The 22,575-nt window shown below is 44.1% G+C and overlaps 1 protein-coding gene across 1 annotated transcript in view; it reads left to right on the top strand.

The window, feature by feature from the left end:
* Window positions 1-22,575, top strand: part of TSG101 (tumor susceptibility 101) — a 67,421-nt gene that overhangs the window by 8,417 nt on the left and 36,429 nt on the right. Inside the window, exons 3-4 of the mRNA XM_033927853.1 lie at window positions 9,794-9,859; window positions 20,782-20,945. Of these exons, the coding sequence (XP_033783744.1) occupies window positions 9,794-9,859; window positions 20,782-20,945 (230 nt within the window). The remainder of the gene's footprint in view (window positions 1-9,793; window positions 9,860-20,781; window positions 20,946-22,575) is intronic.

Raw genomic sequence — 22,575 nt, forward strand, 5'->3', positions numbered from 1 at the left:
GCTTGTTGTATAAATGATGCCTGAAAGGGATTGCAAAATGAGACCTGCTCTGTAGGGTAAAGCGGGAGTTTTGATTCTAATTCGCAAGGGGATTCCCTTTTACATTACATTAGAGATTTCTATTCCGCCATTACCTTGCGGTTCAAGGCGGATTACAAAAGAGTTATAAACGGTGGGTTACAATGAAAGATCATTGGTCATTTCTAGAGAAGATAAAGAGTAGATCAGGTAGTTTCTGTGCGGCAGGAAGAAGGTGGGAGGAAGGAAGGTCTTTGTGATAAGACTGTTTCAGGCATTTCTTGAAGAGTATAGTTTTTATTTCTTTTCTGATCATTAATAATGGGTTGATCCTGGGAGTTGTTATATTGTGGCTAAAATGGTCCTGAATCGACAATTGCTGCTCTTGTGTAATATCTATGCCCCCAATACATATAACCAAAATTTTTTACTACATTTATCTCCATATTGGCCCATCACCATGATATTCCTATACTTATGGGCGGTGATTTTAATACCACTCATGATCCCTCTATTGAAAAATCTCATCCATTGCCCCATGATCAAACTTGCTCCAACAGAGGGGTTTCACTGCTAAGTTCTGTACTGGATGTTAGATGTTCTTGATATCTGGAGAACTTTACATCCTGGTGAAAAGGATTTTACACATCTTGGAGGGTCCATTCATCCTTGTCTGGAATAGATTATTGATTGGTATTGAGGAAGGAGGGGGAAGAGAAAGGTCTGTACAGGTGCATACAAATGAAGATTTTAAGACCCCCTGAATTCCCCAGAATAATAGGAAAATGGTAATACTTTTTACAGGCCTGAAAAGTACTTTTGAAACATTACTGTTCTCACAAAGCCAAGCGGAACCCATCCTTCATACAGAAGTCAGCAAAACATCTGCAAAAAGAGAAGTATATTTTGTGAGAATAAAATTACCAGCACAGAGAGGAATTACCACATATCTTAATTAAAGAATATGTAATTGATTACTGGACAAACAAGGAAGGGGCTGACGTTGCTCAGAAAAATTGAGGAACTTGAGGAGAGACAGGACCCACAAGAAGGGGGGAGGCATAGCACTATATATAAAAGACTCTATCTACTCGGTCGGGATGGATATGGCAACGAAGGCAGAGGGGCTGGAATCGCTATGGGTCAAACTGCCGGGAAACAAGGGTGCAGACATAAAACTGGGGCTGTATTATCGCCCACCTGGTGCGCCGGAAGGAGTCGGACACGACTTGGAAGCTGAACTGAGACAGGAGTGCAGGACTGGAAGTGTAACAGTGATGGGGGACTTCAACTACCCGGGGATAGACTGGAGTACGGGTCACTCCAACTGCACTAGGGAAACAGGATTTGTAGAAGCTGTGAGGGACTGCTTTATGGAGCAACTGATCAGGGAACCGACGCGGGGGAGTGCTACTCTTGACCTCATCCTGAACGGATTAGGAGGGCCTGCAAGAGGGGTAGAAGTGGGAGGACCACTAGGCAACAGTGACCACAATGCGATCAGATTCACTTTAGAAAGGGGGACACCCATAGTAAGGAGGACCGCAACAACTGCGCTCAACTTCAAGAAGGGGAACTATGTTGCTATGAGGGAAATGGTGGGGAGGAAGCTCAGAAACATCTTTAGGATGGAGACTGTGGAAAGCGCCTGGACCCTATTCAGGGACACCCTGCAGGAAGCACAAAAAATGTACGTCCCCAGTTTCAGGAAAGGCTGCAAGAACAAGCGGTCAAAGGACCCGATTTGGATCTCAGCAGAAGTAAAGAGGGCAATAAACGACAAAAAAGTATCCTTCCGGAGATGGAAAAAGGATCCAACGGAGGAAAATCACCAGGCGCACAGGAAATGCCAAAAAGAATGCCACCGAGAGGTTAGAAAAGCAAAAGGGAAATACGAAGAGGGGCTGGCCAAGGAGGCGAAAAACTTCAAGGCATTCTTCAGTTACGTAAAGGGGAAACGACCAGCAAGAGAGGAGGTGGGGCCGTTGGACGATGGGGATAGGAGGGGAGTGATTAAAGAGGATAAAGAGGTAGCTGAGAGGCTGAACACGTTCTTCTCGTCGGTTTTCACGAGAGAAGACACATCTAATATACCGGACTCAGAGGAGCTCATGAGTGGGGAACAGGCTGAAAAATTGGAGCACATAGAGGTAAGTAAGGAGGATGTCCTCAAACAGATAGACAGGTTAAAATGCGGCAAATCACCGGGTCCGGACGGGATCCACCCGAGGGTTCTGAAGGAGCTAAGACAAGAAATAGCGGGCACAATACAGCATGTTTGTAACCTATCCTTGAAAACTGGAGAGGTACCAGAGGACTGGAAATTGGCGAATGTCACACCTATCTTCAAAAAGGGATCGAGGGGTGACCCCGGGAACTACAGGCCGGTGAGCCTGACTTCAATTATAGGGAAGATGGTGGAAGCTATGATAAAGGACGGCATTTGCGAGCACATTGAGAGAAATGGCCTACTGAGAACAAGCCAGCACGGATTCTGTAAGGGAAGGTCATGCTTAACGAACCTTCTGTACTTCTTTGAGGGAATAAGCAGTCGGGTGGACAATGGGGAACCCATCGACATCATTTACCTCGATTTTCAAAAGGCTTTCGACAAGGTGCCACATGAAAGGCTGCTTAGGAAGCTGTGGAACCACGGGGTGGGAGGGGATGTGCACCGATGGATAGAGCACTGGTTGTCGGGTAGACTGCAGAGGGTCGGAGTAAAGGGCCAATATTCTGACTGGCGGGGAGTCACGAGCGGTGTGCCGCAGGGATCGGTGCTGGGGCCGTTACTCTTCAACATATTTATCAATGACCTGGAAAAGGAGGCAAAGTGCGAGGTTATAAAATTTGCAGACGATACCAAACTGTGCGGCAGAGTTAGCTCCAGGGAGGAGTGTGAGGACCTGCAAAGGGACCTAGACAAGCTGGAAGACTGGGCGAACAAATGGCAAATGCGCTTTAACGTGGAAAAATGCAAGGTCATGCATATAGGGAAAAAGAACCCGTTGTTCAACTACAAATTGGGGGGGGCATTGTTGGGAGAAAGCGGTCTTGAGAGAGACTTGGGAGTGCTGGTGGATGCATCACTGAAGCCATCTGCACAGTGCGCAGCGGCCTCAAAAAAAGCCAACAGGATGCTGGGCATCATAAAAAGGGGCATAACAACCAGGACGAGGGAAGTCATCATGCCACTGTATCGAGCAATGGTGCGTCCGCATCTGGAATATTGTGTTCAATATTGGTCGCCGTACCTCAAGAAGGACATGGCGGTACTCGAGAGAGTCCAAAGGAGAGCAACAAAACTGGTAAGAGGGCTGGAACACTGCCCATATGCCGAGAGGTTGGATAGGCTGGGGCTCTTCTCTCTGGAAAAAAGGAGGCTCAGGGGTGATATGATAGAGACCTTCAAGATCATGAGGGGCATAGAGAGGGTGGATAGGGACAGATTCTTCAGGCTGAAGGGGACAACAGGTACGAGGGGGCATTCGGAGAAACTGAAGGGAGATAGGTTCAAAACGAATGCAAGGAAGTTTTTTTTCACCCAAAGGGTCGTGGACACTTGGAATGCGCTACCGGAGGACGTGATTGGGCAGAGTACGGTACAGGGATTCAAACAGAGACTGGACGGATTCCTGAGGGATAAAGGGATCGTGGGATACTGAGAAAGCTAACCAGAAAATAAGTATAGAAACCCGACCAGGTCGTGCATGTGCAAGACCGGAGGGCTAGGACTTTGATGGGAAGATAGGACTCAATAGGAAACCAAGGTGGCATGGGGGCCCCTTTTGGTGATTTGGACAGGTCGTGACCTGTTTGGGCCGCCGCGGGAGCGGACTGCTGGGCAGGATGGACCTATGGTCTGACCCGGCGGAGGCACTGCTTATGTTCTTATGTTCTTATGATATTAGAAAGGCATTTGTCAGGAAATAGAATCTTTTGGTAAACAGAGGATATTGCAGTGTTTTTCAACCTTTTTTGGGCAAAGGCACACTTGTTTCATGAAAAAAATCACGAGGCACACCACCATTAGAAAATGTTAAAAAATTTAACTCTGTGCCTATATTGACTATATATAAAGTAATTCACTTGAGTGCCACCGCCGCCATCGGGAACAGGCCGGCGCCAAGTTCTCCCTGCTTCTCTTCCCCGCGGGGCCGACCAACTCTCGCCACCCGTCGTCAATTCTAACGTCGGAGAGGACGTTCTAGGCCAGCCAGGCAGGAATTGGCTGGCCCAGAACGTCCTCTCCGACGTCAGAATTGACGCGAGTGGCGAGAGTTGGCTGGCCCCACAGGGAAAAGCAGGAAGAACTTGGCGCCGGCCTGTTCCCGATGGCGGCGGTGGCACTCAAGTGGCTAAAGAGCCGCAGTTTGCCGGCCTAGGGACAACACTGGAGGGTGGCCAGCTGTGCACCCCCTTGGGACGTAAACCCGGGGTGGGGCAGACCACCCCCCCCACCCTGGTATGCCACTATCTGTACCTCACTCCCTCCCTATGACCAAAAATTCTCCTTTCTTCTATTCCCCGTGTACACAACCATCTCTTTCCCTCTCTCCAAAGTCCATGCCTTCTGTGTCTAAACACTCATTCCCTCCCCCACCTCAGCATCTCTTTCCCTCCCTTCCTCTCTCCCAAGTCCATTTCTTCTGTGTCCAAAAATACATTCCCTCCCCCACCTCAGCATCTCTTTCCCTCCCTTCCTCTCTCCCAAGTCCATGCCTTCTGTGTCCAAAAACCCATTCCCTCCCCCACCTCAGCATCTCTTTCCCTCCCTTCCTCTCTCCCAAGTTCATGCCTTGTGTCCAAAACGCACTCCCTCCCCCCTTTTGTGTTCCGTGTTTGCCTCCCAGCCCATCTTTGCAACTTTCTCAGCAAAACGAAGCTCAAGCCGCGAGGCTTGTCTTCTGCTTCCTGCCTGCCCTGCCGCGCACAAATAGCCGAACGTCTATTTGCTTAAGCCCTCCCTCCGACGTCAGCGCTGACATCGGGGAACGCTTGCGATCGGATTTATGTTAGCTGCAGGGCAGGCAGGAACAGAAGACGAGCCTCGCGGCTCGAGATGTATTGAACTCCGCGGGTCCCCCGTCCAGGTCTCTCCTGTCCACGTGGGGCGGACCGCCCCTCTCCCTAGACTGTGGCCTAGGACCCTGGGGGAGCCCGGGCCCCCTGTCAGCTCCGGGCCCCTGAATGCAGGACTGGTGGTACTGCCCTGATGGCGGCCCTGACCGTACGGCACACCAGGCAACATCTCACGGCACACTAGTGTGCCGCGGAACAGCGGTTGAAAAACACTGGGATATTGCACGCAATATGACTTAGGAAAGTAAAAATATTGTCCAATTAATGAAATAAGGAAGATGATCATTATGACAAACTGTGTATGTCCAATAAAATCAAATACGTAATATGCACCAACGTGGTCTCAGACTGTCAGAAATGTATAAAAGGGCAGTCTTTTGATTCCTAGGGAAGACAGACATTCAGGTATACTCAGACGCTTGAGGTATATTATCTGTCAGCTTTATATGCTGAAGGGATTTGTTCTTGTAACCTGCTATTGATTGTTAATAAAATATATATTACTTATAACAGCATATTGAGTTGTCGTGAGGTCAGTTATTGAAGGCCGAAATAAGAGGCTCTTTTCTAAAATTGAGCCTGTGGAGATTGGTTCCTTTGATGTCTCCGATCATGCTATGATCTCCTTTACTGATGGATTCCTCCAATTCGGGTACATTTAATGGCAGTTTCCGCTTCATCTATACAAAGACTCGAAGTTTTGGGACTTCATCTCCCAGAAATGGGCTATCAACATCATAACATATAATATAAATAAACTATGATAAACATAAACTTAACACTTGTATACTGCAGCTACCTCTCAGTTCTGTGTGGTTTACAGAGTAAAGATACTGGACATTCACATCTTTCTGACCCTATTCTTTATTGGAAGGCAGCTAACGCTGTGCTTAGGGGAGAAATTCTGGCCCATACGTGTCGTCAAAAAAAAAAAAGCTCAGGACAGAGAAATTTAGAACATCAATTATGTGCCACTTGGCAACAATAGGGAAACTATCCCACCCTGTTGCTCAAATCACACTTGTTGGCCACTCAATGTGCTCTCCAAGCACTGCTTCATCAACGGACTACCAAATCTCTAGCTTATTATAAATATCAATTTCATCTTCATGACAATCATCGTGGGAAGATGCTGGCACGAGTAGTGTGACAATCTAAGGGGTCAGGGAAAATGTTGCAGCTGCATGGGTCTGGTAGCAGGATGTTTAGAACAGATAAGGAGATCAATAATGTATTCTATGAATATTTACAAGGATCTTTATACCCAACATCAGATAAGTTATCCTATACTGTTGTTTAGGTCTTTGTAACATTGGAAAACTTCAATAAAAATTGTTATAAACGTAGATTACTCCCGAGTCTTTCCTCTTTCACCTTCATCTTAAAACCCGCCCCACCCCCATTCCAAAGCTTATTTCCAAGTGAAAGAGGCTTCCTTCCTGGGCATTTATGCCATGGAGATATTTAAACATGTAGTATACTCCGAATTTATATATCTATTTTTCAAAGGGTGTACACCTCAAGCAATTAATCACCAAAATAGCTGCCAAGTTTTCAGCTACTTTGTCCACAACCTCTTTGTAAATTATGTCCACTTTATCGAAATCCTCAGTGGCACCACTTAGAGCTCGATATATCTCATTGCTCTAAGCTTTACATGTCAAATCGTCATCGGATCCGAGTTTTCTCCTATTTGATCTTTGTCTTTGATTTTGACTTTGCTTATGCTTATACTTGCTGTTTACGTAAAACATTTAAGCATATACTTAGCTTAAGTTGTATGGTCTCTGGCTAGGGATTTCAATGCCAACATGTTTCGCTTTTCTCAACTTTCTCAAGGCTAACCCCTAACTGCTATACCGCCAGTAACTGCGACCACTATGTCCTCGGCTCCACCCGGCCCCCCATCCGGTCCCAGCTTCCCTCAGCTCACAGAGTGGACAAAATTTGGTACATGGAGCAGCACCTGCCATGGTAGAAGTTCAGGAAGCTGAGGCCGCGCCCTCCCGCCCACTCTTCCCCTTGCTGCCTACTGAACAGAGAGTATTTACACAGCAGCTGCTCTTTTATGAGGATGGCCCTCTTTTATCAAACCGCGCAAGCGGTTTTTAACGCTGGGAGTCATGCTGCTCCCGATGCTCAAAAGCGTTGTGAGCAGCGCAGGTCTTCAGCGCAGCTTCCAGCACTAAAAACCGCTGGCACTGCTCTCCCTCATAATCTTGTTACTGTCAGCTTGCTGCAGCCAGCCCTTGTTATTTCAGTACTGAGCCCCACCCCTTCCCAAGTTCTGCCAATTCTCTTTACTTTTGGCCCAAAGCAATCACAACTATTCCAGTACTGAGACTCCCTCACTCCTGCTCTTCAGCAGCCCCTGCAATTTATATGCTGAGATCATCCCACAAACCACCCTGCAGTGCCAATGCACCTCACTTGTCCTACAGTAGCACCTGGTATTCCAGTACTAAGATCCCTTCCACACACAGCAGTGCCCATTCATTTCACACCTGTTGCAAAGGACACCCTGTGATTCCAGTTCTGAGATCCCCCTCGCACATAATTCTACCAATCCAGCCCCCCTGCTACTCCAGTACTATACTGTACACAACTCTGCCACTGCAAGTAGGCAGGCAGGGCCTCCCACTCTGAGGCAGCAGGCTGGCCCCCCCCCCGAACTCCCCCGTACCTTATTTTAGTTCCTCTGGTGGTCCTGCCCTACCCTCCCGCTGACTAGCGACAGAGCGGCACAAAAGCACTTATTCCTTCCAGCTGACTCCCGTCAGAGTGGTGCAAAAGGCAGACATGTGCTTTTCACGTGCTTGCCTTGCCCCGCACCACTCCATGAATGGCTGCCATCAGTTCTCGCCACTAGGCTTGCCTGCCCTGTCCCTGCCCTGGCCTAACATTAGACCACCAGAGGGTGGCAAGGAGAATTTGGTTCAGAATGGGGTTTTTTTTTTTCCTTGTTTCCTCCTTTAAATCTAGGGTGCGTCTTATGGTCAGGTATGTCTTATGGAGCGAAAAATATGGTGGTTGTTTTTTCTTGATGGCCATCCCAATGTACTCAAGCATTCTTTTGCCTTCACTTTTTTTATCTGTTGGCCACCTAATGATTACTAGATATGATCACTCCCAGGTCCTGTTTTTCATTTGTGCATAAAGTACTTTATTTCCAATGCTATTTCTTTGGGTCTTTGCAGCCAAAATGTATGATTCTGTACTTTTTAGCATTAAATCTTATCTGCCATATTCTAGACTATTCTTAAAGTTTCAGAAGATCCCTCCACTTGATTCCCAAGTTCACTCTTGCACTCCCTAGTTCGGAGAGGGCTGGAGATAATGTGGAGGCTGCATTCATAACTGAGAAAATAAAGTAAGTCTTGATCATTGCTTAAGGATGATACCTGATAGCCAGATTCTGGCCCATCATTTCAAGATTTCCTGAGGGAACCCTGATGCGTGGCTCCCTGTTCGGGACCAACACTGCAATGACCAGACTGGTAATGTTAGAGATGGGATTAATGTAAAGGAAGAAAAATCCTCAAGCAGTTGTGAACAAAAGCTTCAGCATCAGATAACAGAAGAATTGCCATACTGGAACAGACTGAAGGTCCATCAAGCCCAGTATCCTATTTCCAACAGTGGCCGACCCAGGTCCCAAGCACCTAGCTAGATCCCAAGTAATAAAACAGATTTTATGCTACTTATTCTAGGTATAAGTAGTGGATTTCCCCAATTAGCCAAGCCTTTTTTAAACCCCGCTAAATTAACTGATTTTACCACATTCTCCAGCAACAAATTCCAGAGTTTAATTACATGTTATGTGAAGAAATATTTTATCTGGTTTGTTTTAAATCTACTACTTAGTAGCTTCATCACATGTCTCTTAGTCCTGGTATTTTTGGAAAGAGTGAACAAGCAATTCACATCTACCCACTCCACTAATTCTGAGTGAGCTGGAAATACAAAGGAGAAAGGAGGAACATGCCGCATTCATTAAAATTTTCACCTAAATTGTAAGGATTTTCAGTGAACTAGGCTTATCCAATCCTTATAATCTTCTCATCGAAAACGCAGGAAAAGTGACAAAGTACCTAATGAAGGCAATTCAATAACTTCATGCCTGCAGTTCTATTGCAAAAGGCATAGGAGTTTTGGCCAGTAGGTTGTGTCCTTATTTGTGAATTTGGGGGTGAAGGCCTCACTTACATTTTGGACTCCTCCTGTGCTCCAGCTCTGCCCTCCTCAGTTCTAACTTCTACAGGTGAGTTGTTATTTTTCGATTTTTACCATGACCACTTTGAGGCTTTGCTGCTTTAGAGATACCCAGCACTCCTGGGCCAGCTCTGCCTTGGTAGAGATACAAACACATCAGAGTTGTAGCCTGTAAGTTGCATTTGCTATTTTGCCACACTTAGAAGTGCCCATTTGCACCTGCTATAGACCTGATGTGTTGGCATTCCTACCTGTAGGTAAGCCAGTGCGGGTGTATGCTAGTATTCTGTAACAGAATCTGAGCACACACCACCCCACTCTGCATTGGCACACCTAAAGGGAGGCACCTACTTATAGGCTTGTCATCAAAGTGTTTTGTCTTCACTAATTTTTGAAATACTTTGCTGCATGATTTTATTAGCATTAAACAGGCAATTGAAGAACGAAGGTCCCCTAATTTGCTGTTGGTTGTGTGTTCTAGTTTTTAATGATGGAACCTCCAGGGAGCTGATGAGTCTCACTGGAACCATACCAGTGACTTACAAATGTAAGTGTTGTTCTAAGCTTTCATGTTTTTCAGATTATCTGAGAGAATGTTAATACCAGGCACCAGAATGTTTTGTTACTAACCCACCCTTTCTTAGTGATCTGCTGAGAAAATGTAGCTGCTCTTTCATCAGAGTGCAGGTCAGTGTGACCTCTGCTAGTGTATACTATTCTATTTTATTTTCTCACACTAGTATTTAAGCCTGTTACATTAACAGGTGCTAGAATAGATGTGATTGTCTGTCATTCTTTTTTCTCTCTCTCTCCTTGGCCTCTGTGTCTTTCTTTCTGTGTCTCTCTCCTTGGCTGCTGTCTGTCATTCTTTTTTCTCTCTCTCTCCTTGGCCTCTGTGTCTTTCTTTCTGTGTCTCTCTCCTTGGCTGCTGTCTGTCTTTCTTTCTTTCTTTCTTTCTCTCTCTCCTTGGCCGCTGTCTGTCTGTCTTTCTGTGTGTGTGTCTCTCTCTCTCTCTCTCTCTCTCTCTCTCCTTGGCTGCTGTCTGACTTTTTTTCTTTCTGTCTCTCTCGCTCTCTCTCTGTCACTCTCTCTCTCTCTCCTTGGCCGCTGTCTAACTTTCTTTCTTTCTGTCTCTCTCGCTCTCTCTCTCTCTCTCTCTCTCCTTGGCCGCTGTCTGTCTCTGTCTCTCTCTCTCCTTGGCCTCTGTCTGTCTGTCTCTCTCTCTCTCTCCTTGGCCGCTGTCTGTCTGTCTCTCTCTCTCTCTCCTTGGCCTCTGTCTCTCTGGCCCCCTGACTGTTTGTCATTCTTTCTATCTGTCTCTCTCCATGGCCTCCTGCCTATTTCTCTCTGTTGCGCCATGCCTGCTGTCTCTCCGTGGCCTCCTTCTGTCTCCCCCCGAGCAAACCAAGATTGCTGCCTGCCCCCCAGCACACCCCTCCCCCCAAAGCAGCCCCCTTTCCCTCTCCCCCTGCACTTCCCTGTGCAGCAGTAGCAGCTGGACTCCTTGCAGCACCCGCACCCTGTCCGCTTCATCCAGGCCGAAGGACACCCTCCTGCCATTGCTCTTGCCACCGCTCAAACCACCGCCCATGCATGCTGCACGCGATGCAAATTGAACACAGCCATGGAATCGCACATCACAAAGACAGAGATCACAGTGTTGTAAGTGCGCATGCGCGCTTAGGGTTTTATTATAGAGGATTCCTTTTCACTGCATTGTCCTTGAAGGTCACATTCTACAAAAACTGATACATTCTGATACCTTTTTAAAGCCTGCTTAGACAGTCGTATGTTTGCATCATATCTTTCCTCTCTCTCATTTCACCTTGGCAAACTGCCTAAGGTCACTTATTGAATAATGGAAACTGAAACTGTGTCTATACTCTAAGCAGTATGGCTTAAAATTGGGATAATTTGATGAGTCCAGGTACAAAACTTAGCTTGTGAGCCCTCTTGGGCAGGACAATACCTACTGTACCTCTATGTAACTTACCTTGAACTCGGATTTGGAAATGTAAAATACAAGACATAACCTGCCATGTACTAACCAAAGTATTTTATTTGTAGATAAAGTTAATCTCTCCGGAGGTCATTGTTGTACAGGTTATTTCATACATACATGCCAGTGTTCTCCCCAGAAATGTTTTCCAGCCGGGTGGCATGGAAAAGTAGCCGGGTGGGGTGGGGAAATTTGGTAGTGGGGAAAATTAAGGGCTCCTTTTACAAAGGTACGTTAGGGCCTTAACGCGCGCTAAAATGCCCCGTGTGATAGCTGCTACTGCCTCCTCTTGAGCAGGTGGTAGTTTTTCAGGTAGCGCGCGCTAATTCGGTGCGTGCGCTAAAAATGCTAGCATATCTTTGTAAAATGAGCCCTAAATGTGTACTATTTTTATTAGTTATTTATTATTGTTTTCCAAAGCTCAATATGACTTCCTTTTTTTAAGGTTTGACACTTGTGCCAGAATATTTTTACTAAATTTAAGAAGTATCCAATTCTAGAAGTGAATAATTAGATATGTGTCCTCTTTCAAATGGTTTAGAGGTTTAAAAAAGGGAAATGCGTTAATGAAGTCATTGGGGTCAATCTAGCCATTTATTTCTTCATGAATTTAAACAACTAAGAAAAAAAAGATAAATAGCTCATCCAGTCATACAAGAAACGGCTCTACAGCACCTCTAATAATGTTTTGATCACTAGGTTCCTTCCTGAGGTCTCACTTAGGATATGAAATAGATGCAATCCCCACTTCCAGATCTCTTCCACATAATTTATGGAGAGGTGTTACTGAGCCTTGAAGGAGACCTGTGTGATTGCATTACAGCAAAATAATAAAGTAGCAGATAAAGATCAAAGTGAGAGCTAGGGCAAAACAGTTTAGGTAAAGATGCAGGTAATAATTAGCAATGTATTAAAAATATTTTATTTGCTAATGTTATTTGAAAGCTGCTTGATGTTAATACAACTTTAATTCAATTCTTTATAGTGGGTGTGTGTGTGGTTGTGGTGGTGGTGGTGGGACAACGTCTACGTCAACAGTAAAGTAAGAATAGGGTTATTAAATCCAGTGGCGTACCTAGTATATATGACAGCCAGTGCTGATCATTTTTTTTAAACCCTCCTCTATATAAAAAAAGATATTTTTTTTATATAGACGTCAGTGCTGACGTCGGAGAATACTTCCGTTCGGCTATTTGTGTGCGGCAGGGCAGGCAGGAAGCAGAAGACAAGCCTCGCGGCTTGAGCTTCGTTTTGCTGAGAAAGTTGCAAAGATGGGCTGGGAGGCAAACACGGAACACAAAAGGGGGGAGGGAGTGCGTTTTGGACACAAGGCATGAACTTGGGAGAGAGGAAGGGAGGGAAAGAGATGCTGAGGTGGGGGAGGGAATGCGTTTTTGGACACAGAAGAAATGGACTTGGGAGAGAGGAAGGGAGGGAAAGAGATGCTGAGGTGGGGAAGGGAATGCGTTTTTGGACACAGAAGAAATGGACTTGGGAGAGAGGAAGGGAGGGAAAGAGATGCTGAGGTGGGGGAGGGAATGCGTTTTTGGACACAGAAGAAATGGACTTTGGAGAGAGGAAGGGAGGGAAAGAGATGGTTGTGTACACGGGGAATAGAAGAAAGGAGAATTTTTGGTCATAGGGAGGGAGTGAGGTACAGATAGTGGCATACCAGGGTGGGGGGGGGCGGTCTGCCCAACCCCGGGTTTACGTCCCAAGGGGGTGCACAGCTGGCCACCCTCCAGTGTTGTCCCTAAGCCGGCAAACTGCGGCTCTTTAGCCACTTGAGTGCCACCGCCGCTATCGGGAACAGGCCGGCGCCAAGTTCTCCCTGCTTTTCCCTGTGGGGCCGGCCAACTCTCGCCACTCGCGTCAATTCTGACGTCGGAGAGGACGTTCTGGGCCAGCCAATCGCTGCCTGGCTGGCCTAGAACGTTCTCTCCGACGTTAGAATTGACGACGGGTGGCGAGAGTTGGTCGGCCCCGCGGGGAAGAGAAGCAGGGAGAACTTGGCGCCGGCCTGTTCCCGATGGCGGCGGTGGCACTCAAGTGAATTACTTTATATATAGTCAATATAGGCACAGAGTTAAATTTTTTAACATTTTCTAATGGTGGTGTGCCTCGTGATTTTTTTCATGAAACAAGTGTGCCTTTGCCCAAAAAAGGTTGAAAAACACTGACCTAGAGGACTGGGTAAAACAAGGATCTTGCAGGCCCCATGAACCTCACGGATCTCTACCTCACATCCTTAAAAGTTTGCTTACCTCAAGGGTGAGCAGGAACCGTGAGGTCTGCGGGTGTTAAAATGCCCTGCAGACCCCATGCCACAAAGATGTGCGAGATCTGTGGGATCCGGGCAATCCTTATTTTACCCAGTCCCCAAACTTAGGAAAGTCTATGCATTGAGATGCGGCGGGTGGGTGTCTTGGGGAAGAAGGTGATTCTGTCTGTCTGGATTGGAGATGCTTTGCCATCCTTTTGGGCTTGGAGGAATCGTTTGCATGCTCTGCTGCTGCTGGAAAGGAAGGATGTGTATCATAGCTTGCGAAGAAAGCGACATTTTCTTCAGATTTGGGATTCTTATCTCCATTCTCTATCGCCAAGGGCTCGAAGTGACATTTTTAATTCCTTGTGAACCTCTCCAAGGCCCCAGCGCTCTTTATTGTTCTTGCTGGGGCGCTAGGGAGTCCTTGTACCTTTGTTCTGTGTTTTTGTTTGTTTTTTTTCTTCAGTGTTGGAGTTTACTCCTAGTCCTTGGCAGTGGGTTATCAGAGTCCAAGCCTACTGCTCTACGGTTTTTCCTTGCTTTTGGATCGGGAGGTTTAGGGTGGGTAAGGTATTGTTGGATCTGATGCTTTGTATTTGAATTTTTTCTATTGTTCTCTATTGTTGGCATTTGATGGTTGGATTTTTGTTGTTTGAAAATAAAAATTGATTCAACCTAAGCTATTTATCCAGATGCTGTTTCCAGAAAAGGAAGGTTTAAATCTATGGGAATACTTATTTTCTTGGATGACTTTTTCAAAGAGAAAGTGCTCAGTGCTCTTAGTTTCATGATGGATGTGGTGACCAGTTATCAAAGAGAAAGCACCCACAAACTTTTCATTGGCCTGAAGTTTTGAAAAGAGCCCAGAGAAAGCTCGATTTCTGTCATGGAGCTACAACTCTGCCTTCTTGCAGGACTTGGAAACAGCAGCCGTGCACATAGCCCCGTTTGCGCGATCATTAACTCATGCCAACATCTGTGCACAATGTACAGCATGAAAATCCCTGCACTTCAAAATCATATCATAGGAGCTTCAAGTAGCAGCTCTCATCTGATGATTTGCCAAGATTTTTTTCCTGTATTGTAAGGGATAGGATTTTTTTTTTTTCTAAACCCACAAAAAGGATTATTCCAAATTAAACTATACATTTTGGTGGAATTCAGTCTGTCATATATACAAAATGGAAAAAACAATAGCATTACAACAGGGAAATATTCATAATTTTAAGAAAATTTGGGAACCATTGACCCGCTATTCCAATGATCAGATTTCATAGCACATTAGTAATAGCTATATTAGCGTGGGGAGGGGAATGTATATTATGTGGAAATAAGAAATGAAAAAAGGGGAGGGTTATATTTTATATGATAAGATGAATTATTTAGAATCATAATTTTTCATGTATTAATTTAAGCTTTATGTACAATTAAATTATTGTAAGAATGAAAAATTTATAAATAAAATATTAAAAATAAATAAATAAATAAACCCACAAAAAAACCACCTCTCTTCTGAGCTGCACACGTTGAGCACTGCAGCTCAAATAGCAAACAGCACTGGAACCCAGTGAGAAAACTCTTTGCTACCCATAGATGCATAGAACAGATTAATAATGACTTGCCGTCCTGCCTCTTTTGGGGGTCAATGGGCATTTGCTGTGACTTAGGAAAGATCAGAGCAACTGACCCCCTTCCTTCGCCAAGAAATTCAAGTGGCAGAGGCACAACTCGGATTCAGCTCCCTCTCAAGAAAAAAATAATGTTACAAACCGAGTAACAATCCAAGAGACCAAAAACTAAACTTTCCCGAGGCAGAAACCCCCCACGTGGTCTTGATCACCCTGCTTGCCGGAACTGAAGGGAACTTGACACTTTTTTTTTTTCTCCCAGAGGAGTCCCAGACTCGCTGCAGTCACAGGATCTGATGAGCAGAGGCATTACCATCAGCTTTGTGGGAGGTGTTGTTTACACTCAATGCAGCAGGATTATTCTGCTTTCTGGAGACAAGGAAACATACCCAATCAGAGGACAGAGCCTGGTTAAAGAAACAGCAAAATAGCTCAGTAGCCCTCCCAAGCAAAACTGGAGGCAACCTGAGGAGTGCCCTTCAGATCGGCTTCTGATGTGCCATCCCGTGCTTATAAATCGGCATGATTTTGTATTTATTTCACAGACAGCTGCCTTAGCCCGTAGCGAACTCATGCTTCGGGGCTCTAAGTTGTGCGTGCCAGCTACCCTTCTCTCCCCCCCCTCCCCCCCCGGGACGTAATTCCCGTTTTCGGAGGGAAGAGAAGAGAAGCCGGCATGCACACCTTAGAGCCCGAAGCATGAGTTCACTACGGGCTAAGGCAGCTGCATGTGAAATAAATACAAATCACTGACGCATCGCCAATAAATACAAATCACTGAGTTCGCGTCTCCAAGCCGGTGAGAGGTGTTTTTTTGTTTTTTTATGTTGAGCGGTGGCGGCAGTAGCAGGATTCGCAATAGATGACAGCCAGGCGGTCATCTAAATTAGCCGGGCGCAGTGCCCGGCTGAAAGGCCCTGGGGAGAACACTGCATGCCATTATATCTATGTAAAAGGCCTCTTAGGAACTTAATCCACATGTAAAAGTATGTTCAATGCAGTTAGATGCTTACTTTTATATGACTTTAGAGTAGGCATATGGAGGGGAGGAATTTGGGTGTAGTTAATGAGCGTATTGCACCTAACTTTGTGCATGAATGCAGATTGATGTTTCTGAGCTTATTAGTCAGTGATTGGATGCCAACAACCAATTATTGAGGGATGGTAGATTCAGGGGCAATGTTAGGAAATTCTACTTTACGGAGAGGGTGGTGGATGCCTGGAATGCGCTCCCGAGAGAGGTGGTGGAGAGTAAAACTGTGACTGAGTTCAAAGAAGCATGGGATGAACACAGAGGATCTAGAATCAGAAAATAATATTAAATATTGTACTAGGCCAGTTACTGGGCAGACTTGCACGGTCTGTGTCTGTGTATGGCCATTTGGTGGAGGATGGGCAGGGGAGGGCTTCAATGGCTGGGAGGGTGTAGATGGGCTGGAGTAAGTCTTAACAGAGATTTCGGCAGTTGGAACCCAAGCACAGTACCGGGTAAAGCTTTGGATTCTTGCCCAAAAATAGCTAAGAAGAAAAAATTAAAAAATTTAAATTGAATCAGGAAGGGCAGACTGGATGGACCATTTGGGTCTTTATCTGCCATCATCTACTATGTTACTATGTTACTAATTGGCAGGCTTAAAAATTTGCTCGTATATCTCACTGCACGCTATTTTATAAAGCATGGTGCCTAACTTCAATCGCATGTAACTAAAAAGGGTGTGTGCCAGGGATGTTCCAAAAAGTTGGGTATAGATTTACAGAATTTGCCCGAAGCGCACCCAAGTCGGGCACTAGCATTTTACACTTGCTTTTAGCAGATGGTAAGCATGCTCCCCAAAAGTTGGTAGTGTGTGCCTTTTATATGGTAGAATAGTGCTTAATGACACATTTGGTGGACGTGTCTCGAGGTGCTTGCTTATTATTGGAAGATGGTGCAATACAAATTGCAATCTTGGTTGGGTCTTGGGAGCTACCTGCTTAATACAGCGGTTCCCAACCCTGTCCTGGAGGACCACCAAGCCAATCGGGTTTTCAGGCTAGCCCTAATGAATATGCATGAGAGAGATTTGCATATAATGGAAGTGATAGGCATGCAAATCTGCTCCATGCATATTCATTAGGGCTAGCCTGAAAACCCGATTGGCTTGGTGGTCCTCCAGGACAGGGTTGGGAACCACTGGCTTAATAGACTTGTTCCAGGAGCATGCTTGAGACAGCAGCATCTTATTCAATATTGTCTTAATTCAGCCCGTCTCGCTCTACCACCTGGAAATCAGAGACTGTTCTACCTGCCTGTAAATGGATGACAAAAAAACTTTGGGCTCCTTTTACGAAGCCGCGTTAGCGATTTAACGTGCGCCAATTTGCCCGCCGTGCTAGCCACTACCACCTCCTCTTGAGCTGACGGTAGTTTTTCGGCTAGCGTGGGGGTTAGCGCGCGCTAAATAGGTGCCTGCGATAAAGCCGCTAACGCGGCTTCGTAAAAGGAGCCCTTTGTTTTATAGTTGATATGGAAAAGATCCTGACATAGCGTAACAAGACCCTGGCTAAATAGGAGCACATAGGGGGGAACCTTTTCTTCCTCATTGTTCATAGAATTTGTTTATCTTGAATAGTCCAGTAGAGTTGGGGGTGAGGAAAGAGTGGGTTTGTTTGTTTATTTTTATATATTTTTATATATTATTTATTTAAAAATTTATATCCCACATCCAACAATTCTATGTGAGTAACAAAATAAGACCATGAGAAAAAGTACAATTATAAACATAACAAAAAACACTATACATTCATCATACAAACTCTTAAAAGACAAACATCCTTGGCCTTGGAGAACCTAAGTGCCGCCATTGCATGGACTATTTATTGTTTTATCTCAGGATCATAGTGGTATAACCATGTTTCATCAATAGTAACTATTCATTCCAAAAAGCTGGCACCAGCTTGCTGAAAATGCTGCCAAATCAACTTGGGAAGTGTCTACTCAACATCGTTTCTCAGCAGCATACAAACATTTGGGCACCCACTTGGCTGACAGCTTCTGTATATCTAGCTGCCCATGGATTAGACACCAAACATATTCCCTGTATATGTAATGTAATTTATTTCTTATATACCGCTACATCCGTTAGGTTCTAAGCGGTTTGAAGAAAATATACATTAAGATTATAAATGAGAAGTAAGAAGGTACTTAAAAAATTCCCTTACTGTCCCGAAGGCTCACAATCTAACTAAAGTACCTGGAAATTAATAAAGAAGAGAAAATAAAGATGGTTGAAAAAAGAAAAATTCTATGTGAACTTATAGGATGGAAATGAAACTGACAGTGAAGAACTGTATGAAAAATACATATGGAATGCAGTTAGAGAGGGTAGGTTACAATCTATTTATGGTATTTGTTTAATTGGAAGGTGTTAAGGTGGGTAATTTGGGGGAAGGTTATCTGAAGGTAGGTGAATCTTCTGGAGGTAAAAGAGGAGGGGTTAAGATATTTGGATGAATTTTTTGAAAATTATATCTGTGTATGTATATATATGTATGTATATATATATATATATATATATATATATGTATGTATATATATATATATATATATATATATATATATATATATATATATATATATATATAAAAATATCTGTAGTAGAGAATGACACGGGGACAAATTTTTCTCCGTTCCCACGGGAACTCATTTTCCCGTCCCCGCAAGTTCTTTTCCTGTCCCTGCCCCATTCCTGCAAGCTCCGTCCTCATCTGCACAAACCTCCAACACTTTAAAATCATAAGTGTTCAAGTCTTGTGACGTTAAGACAGAGCTTACAGGAATGGGACAGAGATAGGGACAGCGACAAAACTTGCGGGGACGGAATGGGGAAATTGAATTCCTGCGGGGACAGGGACAAATTTGTCCCCGTGTCATTCTCTAATCTGTAGTGTCTCAGCAATTGTTTTGGCCAATATTCACTGATTGGCCAAAATTAGGTCATGGACATGGTCAACAATTCCAAGAGTTGACACCGTTTGAGGTCACTCAAGGATGCATCATACATTTATGGATTTCCTTTGGAGCTTTTTTCTGCAAGAACAGTAACTTCATGATGGCTCGGAGTTTCACACTTGTAAATGCCACACTTTATGTTGAAATGGTTCAATCAATGATCTGAAAGAGAATGACACGGGGACAAATTTTTCCCCATCCCCACGGGAACTCATTTTCCCATCCCATTCCGGCAAGTTCTTTACCTGTCCCTGCTCCATTCCTGAAAGCTCTGTCCTCATTTGCACAAACCTCAAACACTTTAAAATCATAAAGCTTGGGTGGTTAAGGCAGAGCTTACAGGAACGGGACAGCGACAGCGACAAAACTCGCGGTGATGGAACGGGGAAATTGAGTTCCTGTGGGACGGGGAAAAATTTGTCCCCTTGTCATTCTCTAATCTGAAACAATATCAAAACACAGCAGGTCAATTCTGCAAATTGACATTTTGCAAAATAAAATAACACTCTCTCTTCAGCTACAGTAACTCAGAATTTAGGAAGTTCTAAAGATGGATAGAGATTTTCATTTGAAAACTTATTTCTGCCATAGAGACAAGTTGTTTTCTAGGATTTAAGCCTTCCGTCTTTCCTGATGTCTGAAGATGTACTCATTTGAAAAGGCAGATTTCTGCTTTTTGAGAATTCAGGTTTTTGCTAATTTTTGTTTTGATTTCCTTAGGAATGTTTGCTTTCAGGGCACTAGAGAACCAGATCACTTAAAAATGTATCTTTCTAATAAGTTGCCTAAGGGAAATGAAGTTTATGGGGTCGCAAGTTTTGCAATGAATCCAGGGTTTATTTTGGCTTTTATTTTTATATGTTTGCAATTGAAGACGTGAGTTCCAAAATCAGTTAAGTACAGAAAGCTGTTCTCTAGATAAATGCAAGTTTATATTTTCAAGAATTCTAGCCAACTTAAGAATGGCTTTTAGTGCCAATTTTACACATCCTAAGGCTATTTGTAAAGGCAGTTTCTTTCCGGTATGAACTCATTTTTGAAAAAAAATGTACTTAGGTTTTGGAATTCTTCAGTTTATTTTGACTGGATTGCCCTAGATCAAGTATTAGCATTAAGTTTATTGAAAATTTTTTAAATGGGGAGGGGGGGTTGGATTTTTATTAATATTACATATGAATGATAAGACAATATACTCCTGTGGTTTTTCTTTTGATGTATAGGGATGTGGATGGGGGGGGTGGGAGATATTTCTTTTTCTGTTGTATATAATATGGTGGATTTTCAAGTGTTATTGTCTTATATATTGTTTAATATTTGGCTGTACACTTGTGAATTATAAAATGAATAAAGAAATTAAAAAAAAAAAGTTTATTGAAAATATTTTCAATAGTTCTCATTTTATCCTGTACTTGGTGTTTCTATTATTGGTTTGGTGTTATGTGTATATTTGCAAAGTTGTAAATTACTCCTTTCCGTACAGTTCAATTATACAGCACTGGTAACTTGATTTATTTAGAAAACAGTGAATAAAATTAGTCATGAATAATAAATATAGCCTTTTTATTTGCAATCTGCTTTGTTCTAGGTAACACATACAATATTCCCATATGTCTCTGGCTTCTGGACACTCACCCCTTCAATCCCCCAATCTGCTTTGTAAAGCCCACAAGTTCAATGACTATTAAGACAGGCAAACATGTTGATGCAAATGGCAAGGTTTATCTCCCTTATCTCCATGAATGGAAACATGTGAGTATACTGAGACTAGCTTGTTTTTTGACTGCCTTTCCTTCAGAACTCATTTCTTAGGGGATGGGAGGTACATGCTGGCGCTATGGTGTTTTTGGAGAGGATTGTAGAACGGGTGCATATTTTCATCTGGCTAAATGGTAGCATGGACGATCTCTTGTATTTTGTGAACTCTTGGAGGAAGAGAAAGTAATCCAGGATGCTGAGATGTTGCTGTATCAATGTGCTGATTTACAAATCATTAGAACTCTTGGAAACTATGAAAACTTCCTTGAAAATTGTGAATACTCGCTCCTGCCATTAAATGTATTCCTTTAGAGCAGGGGTGTCAAAGTCCCTCCTCGAGGGCCGCAATCCAGTCGGGTTTTCAAGATTTCCCCAATGAATATGCATGAGATCTATTAGCATACAATGAAAGCAGTGCATGCAAATAGATCTCATGCATATTCATTGGGGAAATCCTGAAAACCCGACTGGATTGCGGCCCTCGAGGAGGGACTTTGACATCCCTGCTTTAGAGCTAGAATCACTCTGCTCACAGGAACTTCATAATCTCTTTAACTGTGTGCAGTGGCCTAGACCAATGTATCGCAAACTGTGTGCCTCCTGAGATTTCTGGTGTGCTGCGACACACTGGCGAGGAGGAGGGTTGTCCACACCGGCTGCCTGCCTACAGGCATCCCGTGATGAAACAGCTGCAATAAATCGTTGCATTCCATTCATATACTGTAGCTGATTGAGAGTCAGAAAATTGAATTACCAAAGACTTGTAAGATCGCACCCCGTAGGACGAAAATGTCTGCAGGTCAACTTTAAAAAGGAACAGTTTCCAAACATTGATAAACTGCAAAACAAAGACCCTCACCCAATCATATAAATCTGACTTGTGGCTTATTAGTGAAAAGCCAGTGTTTAAAAAAATTTAAAAATAAAATAAATTGAAAGTTAATTCATTTACCCGACTTGACAATCCACACTGAGGTCTTCTCACACAAATTAATTTAATATTTAAAGTACCTCTTGCTGCTGCACCTCGCAGTTTGTCAGACAGTGACACTATTAGGCCTTTTTTTTATTCTAGTTCATGTTGATGTCCTATATAGACTTGGGTTTTGTTAATCAGAGGAACATTTTGCATTCGGTTGTGTGTCTTTTTCTTGAGGTGGGGGAGGGTGCATTGTTTCTGTCCCAGAGGCTGTTGTAGACAAGAAAACATTAAATGGTTTCAAAGAAGGTTTGGATAGATTCCTGGAAGAAAAAGGGATTGAGGGATATAGATAGGTATAGACCATTGCTCAGGCAATGGGCCTGATGGGCCACCGCGGGAGCGGACCGCTGAGCAGGATGGACCTAGGGTCTGCCTCAGCGGAGGCAACTTCTTATGTTCTTATGTTCATTGGTTGAACTGCTGCTGTATAGCCTTCTTCACCATAGGAGATATGCTGGTATTCTAAAGGAGAATTTTCCACAGCTAAACCATTCGTCCAGCATAAATGATGCTCAGTGGACATTAATGCTATCTAAACCCGTTTTGTTATGGAGAAATCTTTCTGATTTACCCTCTCTCTTTTACTAAAGCACAGGCCAGCGCAGGAAATGCTCTGACGCCCATAGGAACTGAATGGGCATC

The sequence above is a fragment of the Geotrypetes seraphini genome, chromosome 19 (genome assembly GCF_902459505.1).
Source record: "Geotrypetes seraphini chromosome 19, aGeoSer1.1, whole genome shotgun sequence".
Classification (NCBI taxonomy): domain Eukaryota; kingdom Metazoa; phylum Chordata; class Amphibia; order Gymnophiona; family Dermophiidae; genus Geotrypetes; species Geotrypetes seraphini.